Source organism: Xiphias gladius, chromosome 1 (genome assembly GCF_016859285.1).
Source record: "Xiphias gladius isolate SHS-SW01 ecotype Sanya breed wild chromosome 1, ASM1685928v1, whole genome shotgun sequence".
Classification (NCBI taxonomy): domain Eukaryota; kingdom Metazoa; phylum Chordata; class Actinopteri; order Istiophoriformes; family Xiphiidae; genus Xiphias; species Xiphias gladius.
Window position 1 is genome coordinate 24,141,988 of NC_053400.1, and position 8,513 is coordinate 24,150,500.

Sequence of the window (8,513 nt, forward strand, 5' to 3'; positions counted from 1 at the left end):
AGTCACCTCCTACTATCGTTCGCACCAATACCAAAACCATTTAAAGTCTGCACCGAATAGCTGCTTGCATGAACCAAGGATCCCGAATTACATACAGAAACATACATTTGTAAAGTTGACTCAGCAAATGCATGGCACACAAGATCTCCAATAACTAGAGGTTTGCTTCTAGAGTGAATAACTTAATGCTTTCAAGTGCAAGGAAGCAAAAATAAATCCTGTTTCCATTTGTTAAAGGGGTTCACCGACTGTGAAGTGACCTTTACATCAATTTCAAGCTGTAATTCAGAGCTATATCATACATGATAATTGTTAGGTTGAGTGTCACTAAAGACATTTTAAGTAATTGCTCCTACATAAATTCAGACATTTATTCCTTCATAGATCCTGTTCCTCCCCACGCTCTCTCCATAATGGATCATTCCGGGACAAGAGAATTATAGCACGCACATACACTCTTAATACACCTCTGGGTTGTGGTGTCTTACACACTTGGAGGTTCTTGCTCTCTGTCAAACACAACGATTTAAAAAAAAAAAAAAAAAAAAAAAAAAGTTATGTGATTTCCCTCAACATGTACGTGCACATACCAGCTTGGGAATCAGCGAGTCTGTGATGAGGGCTTGCAAAGAAGACTGAAATGACCAGACCGTACCCGGAGAGATGTTTTCAGAGGGACACGGTTAAAAAGCGATGGCTGCTTTATAGGTTCAATAAGTCTCTTACACCTGTGTGGCTAACCACCATCGATCCATCATTCTGTGGAGCCCAATCCAATTTAGAGTGTCGAGGAGCCCCACAGCCCCACAGCCTTATCCTAACCCAGACCGCACCCCCAACAAAGCCTGCTTACCTTCATCCCCTGAAGTCTGCGAGTGTGTCTTTGCACTTTTATGTCTATGTGTATATGTGTGCTGCGAGAGACTGCAGACCAAGCTAAACACCTCAGCTGCTGGCTCATGTTAAAGTGTACTGAGCCAATTTAGGGGTAAGGGAGGAGAGCAGAGGAGAGACAGAGGAAGCTGAGAAAAATGCTGGGAACTCGGGCAAGACCCTAACTCAAATCAAAGAGTACAAAGGAAGAGAGCAGGAAAGAAGAGAGAGTGTAAAGAAAAGATGGGAAGGAACAATGTGCGCCTGTTGATGTGCAGCAAACAGTGGAGTAGACTGCAAGGAATTTTTAATCCTATTTTCTATTGCAAGGCAATCACACTCATCATGACTACAAAGCACTTTAGCCATAATAAAACGACTCCACAGTCTCATCAAAGTCTCGTGATGGGGAGCACCTCTATTGGCCATCTGATTTGTTTCTGCAGACAACAGACTGGGGCACTTAAGTCTCCCTTGGTGCGAAAGCTTAATGGCACCATGCATGTTCAGATCGACCATTCAAATATCTTCCCTTCACTACTAATTACAGTATCTTATGGTGCAGATGTGTCTGTTTTAATTCTCTTTGCTGCTCCACTGAAGTGTATCAACACCCCTGAGATCAATTATTAAAGGGTTATTTAAAACTGTGGAAAAAGGAGGTGGTAGGGTGGTGTGAAAGTGAAAGCCGCTGTTTAAGTGCTTGTGCTGCCAACTAAACTTCATGACCTCCCAGCTAAACTGAGAGCATCCTGTGGGTTTCACTAACTCCAACAACTAAACCCAGGGGCAGTTAAGGCCTAGATCTCCTCATGAGAGAAGGAGGGAAGGGAAATGGGAGAAAAGGGGTAAGGCAGGAGAAGGGGACAGACTCCATACCAATAAAAGGAAATTATGTTTGGGTAGGGCCATTGTCAAACCATGAGAGTATAGAAGAAGACAGCGGGGATATGGGATGGTAGGGAAATGAGGAGGAGTGTTATTTAGGAGGCAGATGGCAGAGAGGGGGAAATTAAGATGAATGGGCACTGAGAGGGCTGAGCTGGTGGTGGTGCTGGGCAGAGAAAAGTAATTAGCTGTGTTTGCTCTGGGAGGCTGGCAGTGAGTATGATGCCTGCAGTGACAGGGTAAAGCCTTGAGCTTTATTAGTCAACAAGGCCATGTCTGAAGCTGCCAGCAGGGGGCAGCTGAGCCAGCAACCTTCCAGGACCTTCTCACCTGTACAGCACACCATGGGCTCTTTTCATAACAAGGACACTGAGCAACAGCTTCTTAACGCAATGTAATTTCTTTTTACCCTAATCCCCTGTTAATACAACATAGACTAGCTCTGACTTTTTCCCTCTTATACTTACTGTTTCTCACGCTCACACACACTCATTCTCACACACACACAAACAAACAGCATCTGAGTCTATTTTTTTTCTCCCACATTATTCCATAGTTTCAACCTTACCAACTGGCTCTATCTTTCTTCCTCACACCATTTCTCTCCATTTCTTATGTTAGAGCCACCTCTATCTGTCTCTTTCCTCCCACCCTGTATATCTCCCTCCCCCTCATCCCTTTCCAATCTAATTTCAGATAAGTCGTAGCAGAACAACAGAGCGAGGCCCTTTATCATTGCCATCAATGATGTGGGTGGATTGAGCATGAATAATTTTATTCATGTGTGCCTATACCCAGCCCACTGGGATTCCAATTACAAGTAATAAGAGGTAATACGGTTACAGCATAATTTTTTTTAAAAGGGCCTCAGTAATGATTGTAGAAAACCTTTGACAAGAGAAGAAAGCTGTTTATTTTAGCGAGAGCTAAAAGTGCAATATCTGTTCACAACTATGAATAATGCAAGACAATTTAATTTGGTATTATTACTAATTCATCCAATCTTCACTCCCACAAAGTCATACAGTTAGACGCATATACCCTTGCCCTTTTTACATTCAAATATTAACACTGAGTTTCTAAATAACACTTAACACCTTAGGTGCTCTAAGCTACAAGTGGCGTATATCCAGTTCTTACCATTTAGTCCTGTAGCATTTAGTCTGTATGTTTGATCTTGGTGCACATGCCTGATTACTCTTCAAAAAAATACAGAACATAGGTTATCAATGGGAAATTCAAGACAAAAAAATAAATAAATTTCTCCACTCCACAAAATTCTCAGTCACTTGACAAGCCTCCTTCACATAAGGTTTAAAAAATGTGAAAGCGTACAATAGGGTTGAACTCAAAAAGCTGCAGTTACTGAACAATTTAGGAGCCTTATCAAACTGAGCTGCCAGAAAAGCCCACGCACTGCTTTCAAAGAATCTCAACTCTCCCTCTCTCAGAGTCAGCACACGGCACTGCCTCAAACTGTTCTAGCAATGGCCTTTCACACTTTCAGAAGGCGCAAGGCAAGGCAAGAAGCAAGGTCACAAAAAGGTTAAGGGACAACTGGAAAGGTCATTGGATACACAAAGAAACACGACATATGAACTGTCAAGGGGAATTTGCATTACATGCAAGAAATATTTAAGGTGGATTTCCAATAGCAAATAGAAGGCAGAGCTGAGCATGCTTGAGGCTTTGACTTTGTTGAGTTTTTTTATTTTTTGCTTTACCATGGTTAACAGGCCTGAGAACCTGGCGGAGGGAGCTGGGGCTGATCGTCTGCTGCTGGTTATCTGCAAGGAGGGCAGTGGACAAATAATGCCGACATATACAGTACTAAGAGCAATCAAAAAGATAATGAGGAGGCATTCATCAACTGAAGAATGGCTGTGAATTTCATCAACAAGAAAGGCTGTGATGATGTTAAATGGACAGCCCATTCAATACATTTACAGATCCCATTTTGGATTCACAAAATGTGTTTGTTCTTTCAGATTTTCAATTCCTGGATTTGGATTTAAGACTACACAAAAAACAAAAAAAAAAAACAAAAAAAAAACTGGACGTGTATTGCCTTTTAATGAGATTCAAACATCAAACACTTGTAGTAGTATTGTCAGGCTGCGGATTCTCTGGCATTGTGCTGATAGCAAGCATGTGTACAAACAACAAACTAGTATATTTTGCAAGTGACTGAAAATGAGTGTAGAGCCAACGCATGAGAATCCAAGGATGCATCCAATTCACTAAGTCTTTAAAAACAAAAAAAGAAAAAAGTACACATCAAGTTGGCAGGTTAGGACCAGAATCCATTATGATTTTTAAACATCTGACTGGAATTAGAATATTGCCCACAGTTTTTCCAGACAATATGGCCAGAAGGCTTTATGTGTGCGTTTTTGTTTGTGTAAAAATGTAGGTAAAGGATATGAGACTCACCCCTGGGTCTTGGCGCTCTCTTCCTGCGGTCTCTGAATGCAGCTCCTGACTGTAGGGCTTCCAGCAAACTATCCATCACACCTGTCTCATCATTCTCTGAAAAACCCAGGAAGAAAAAGAATGAGAGGGCGTTGGACAACAGAGGAGAGGTAAAAAACAAAATCAGATAAAGTGTAGTTTCTTATAGTGGTGAGGCTTGCCAGACTGATTGCAACAATTTGGAACTCACAATGACAGGCCACAATATAACCACATAACATGTAATATGAAAAGGCTTGAACAAACACCTGCTATATCACATGTATGTAGTCTTTTCTACAGGGCTACAGCCCTGTAAAATATATGATGGGACTTCTTCCAAGCAAATTCAGTAATGCACAAGTCGGCAAGTTCTTGTAGACAACCTGCAACCTTGTGCAATTTAAGTCATGCATTTTATAGTTGACTAAAATAAACATGAAGGGTGTTAACTAGCAATGGAGTCACATATAAGAAGACATACAGTATACTGTCAAGCTGGAATGGAATTCTCAAACCTGGGAAAATGGTGATTTACAGCATTTACTGTAGAATACTCGGGATTAAAAATATCAAATCCTTGCTTTGTAGAAGCAAGGGAACCACTAGAATGCATATATATTGTAGACGGGCAAAGCTTTGCAGATATGACATGTAAATCATGTCCTGTGTTGGTAGAGCTGAAAACCTGGCCCTGACACCTGAAACAGAAATATGGACTTGGCTAGTGATTTATTGAGAAAACAGCCTCCTGTGGATGGGAAAGAAAATAGATAACAGGTATAGGGGAATGTTCAGGGACAAGACACACTGTCAGTAAAAAGTTTATACTGTGGTTGTCTTGCAAATGGGAATATGCATGAATGGGTGTTTTCTTTTCAACACTGCTTCTTTGTTGCCTATAAAGTTTTAAATCATTGTTAGCCACCATGCAGATGTGAGGGGCTTTTTGCCACTGAGCTCTGGTCTCTTAGATAAGTACATTTTCTTTACTTACACACTGGCTTTAAAAGCTAAATGCTACAATGCTACCACAGTGGTGGCTTTATTACATTTGACTGCTGGATGCCATTTGCATGTTGTCTATCAGTCTCATTTTGTTGTTTAGTTTAGTGTACTTCATACTCGTTTGAAAAAGAGTTGCTGTAGTATGAGATGTTAAAAAGAAAGAATGATGAATGTGAAATGTGTGAAGAAAAACTGCAACATGATTAATGTTCACACCAAACATCAGTGTGGGGAAAAAATGTGATCTCAGTAACTTTGATCGTGAAATTATTGTCGTCGCCAGTCGAGCTGGTTAGAATACTTCTAAAATTGCTGACATCCTGGGATTTTTACTCACAACAGTCTCTAGAGTTTACTCCAAATGGTGCCAAAAACAAAAAAACATCAAGTTGAGTGGCAGTTCTGCAGACTGAAATATCTTGTTAATAGGCGAGGTCCGAGGAGAATGGCCGGACTGGCTGGACCTGACAGAAAGGCTGCAGTAACTCAAATAACTACTCTCTACTACTGTGGTGAGCAGAAAAACATCTCAGAATGCACAACACGTTGAACCTTGAGGCAGACTGGCTTCAAGTGTTGAAAAACCACGTTGGGTTCCGCTCCTGTCAGCCAAGAACAGAAATCTGGGGCTGCAGTGGGAACAAGCTCACCAACACTCAATTTCTGCTGAGGCAGCAGACGGTAGGGTCAGAATTTGGTGTCTGCAGCATGAATTCATGGGCCCACCCTGCCACCAATCCAGGCTAGTGGCGGTGGTGTAATGATGTGGCAATCCCTTTATGGCCACAATTTACTAACTTCTAATGGTCTACTTCCAGCATAATAATGTACCATGTCACAAAGCAAAAGTCATCTCAGACTGGTTTTAATGAACATGACAATGAGTCCAGTGAACTTCAGTGACCTCCCCAGTCACCAGATCTGAATCCAACAGAACACATCTGGGATGTGGCAGCATGGGAGATTGGCAGTATGAATGAGCAGCTGACAGCTCTGCAGAAATTATGTGATGCAACCATGTCAACAAGGACCAGAATCTCAAAGAAATGTTGCCAACATCCGGTAGAGTTCATGCTATGATTAATTGAGGCTGTTATGAGAGCAAAGGGAGGCCCTACCCAGTAATAGTATGGTGTTCCTATTGACTGTATGTTCACATGATATTAAACACTCTGTTGCACTTCAGCAGTATAAGACTGATTCATTAGTGTACAATGTGGTAGAAAAGGCGTTACAACTTTGCTCCACAGAGGCCAAGCTACACCATCAGCCACAGTGTGACTGTTGGGTCCCACCACTGATTTAGTGAAAGATAGGAGGACATTGCTCTGATTAAGGGTCTGTGTGTTTTTCTCACTTCTTCCATTTCGTCTGACAATTCCCTGTGGAACAATAACACACACCGAAAGGTGAAAAAAATGTTTAAAAATTTCTAAAAAATAAATAAAATTCAATAACTAGGAGTTTGTGAAGCTACCAGGCCCTCCTCTGGGTCAAAACCCATCGGATTGTATATTAACACTTGGGGCTCATTTTTTGTGAAATTGATCACAAGCACAAATTAAAGCACACATGGGTATGATAATCCAATTTTTTGCAGTTTTGGTGAACAGAAGCAAAATTGCAACCCAGAACATCATCATGCAAACTGAAAATACGGAATGAGTACATTGTTAGCAGGGGCATATATTGCCGGTAGGTTGGAGCTTGGGCAGGCTTCAATAATGGCCAATCATGCAGACAGTGACCCAGACAGCCTGCTTCCTGTAAGAGAAGACAGTCTCAGGGTGCAAATGTGCAGCCTCCCAAATATGATTATACTGCACTCAAATACTCCGACCTTCAAGTTGATTAGCTAATGCAGTCTGGTACAACAACTCTGCAGTAAATCCTTCCTTAGTTGAGCCTACAATTTTTGTCAACAGTGTCAGAGAAGTGTTGACACTACTCTGTGCATGTAAATCGGGTGGAGGGATACAGTTTGGTTTTAGGAAAAAAAAAAAAAAATCAATATAATGATATCAAAAGTGATTACAATAGAAGAAAACATTTAGGCAGTTAGGTTTGGCCAAGGGTCCTTTATGTATTTATTTATTTATATTTAATTTCCATTGTTCATTGGGGGCACCAGGCACTGTCCATAGTATCACCTGTTAAATTGCCTCTGTATTGGGGAGACGAAGACATAGCATTTGTTTGCTGTCCATATGGCCATATTAGATTGCAACTGGGATTTAAATGTAGTAGATATATCTTCAGTGGACAATTTAACCATGCCTAAAAGTTTTGCATGTAGCCCAGGAAAGGGAAAATTTCACATGATTTAAGGGTCAGATAGTGTCAATGGAGGGCGAGAGCCAATACACACATGGTGACTTTTAATCTATAGTAAAGTGAGGAAGTTTCATAAGGTGTACAAATAATGTGTATGGGTGTATACATAATTAGTTTTTAACAAAAATAAATATGTTAAAAAAAAACTGAGGCATGAGGAAATCATGTAGCAAGTTAGTTTTTCTGCCTAGCACACAGTGACTTATTTAGTCTGGTGCTCCGAGACCGGCCATTGCCAGCATCACAGATCGTGACTGAATATGCAATTAAAATCTCTTCATTACTAGAATAATAGATTACAATTGATACAACTAAATGCTCTAAATAAAAAATACGATTCAGATGTAAAAGGCTACATTGACAACTTTAAGTCAATGAGATCAATAAGTCAACATGAACATAACGACTGTCATTATCAATTAACATTGATTGATTTTGACAACAAAATATTTAAAATGTCCATTCCTACATTCGAGTGAAATTACAACCCTCTCATTTAAGTGCATGTTTGATTGTGTTATCTCTTTTATATATGTACAAATGCTGATAGTGTTCGTCTATTTCAAAAGCTATGAATGTGGCCTGGGATTTCAGTCAGTGATCAACCTCTGACGCTTGTCACCTCTGTCAGACGCCTACAAGCACTTCATCTTTTTCAATCTGAGACCCTTTCATGGGCCATTAACTACAACCGCTACAGTCACACTGTACCATGGGGCCTGCAAACTGAAATTTTCAGCTTCTTTCATGCATACAGTACAATGCAGCACCATAGCGGGATTTCTGCAAACCTGTCAATCAGCTTCACAGTACATGTTCCCTTTACAGCAAATCCTTCTCACTGCTGAAGCTATTGAGGGCAGAGGGTCCCCAGGGGTTGTGGGCTGTGGTTGCACCCAAACTCCACTCCAAGATGGAAAAACACACACATAGTGGGTATATCATGGCCCACTTCTTTG

At 40.9% G+C, this 8,513-nt stretch overlaps 1 protein-coding gene across 7 annotated transcripts in view; it reads right to left on the reverse strand.

Moving 5' to 3' along the window:
* Positions 1–8,513, reverse strand: part of LOC120792858 (protein diaphanous homolog 3-like) — a 162,282-nt gene that overhangs the window by 41,436 nt on the left and 112,333 nt on the right. For 6 of the 7 annotated variants that reach the window (XM_040132259.1, XM_040132252.1, XM_040132283.1 and 3 more), the window contains 2 exons: positions 4,195–4,290; positions 3,486–3,548 (listed from right to left, as the gene is read on the reverse strand). In XM_040132259.1, coding sequence (XP_039988193.1) covers positions 3,486–3,548; positions 4,195–4,290 — 159 coding nt within the window. The remainder of the gene's footprint in view (positions 1–3,485; positions 3,549–4,194; positions 4,291–8,513) is intronic. The other variant, XM_040132291.1, reaches the window with a different exon arrangement.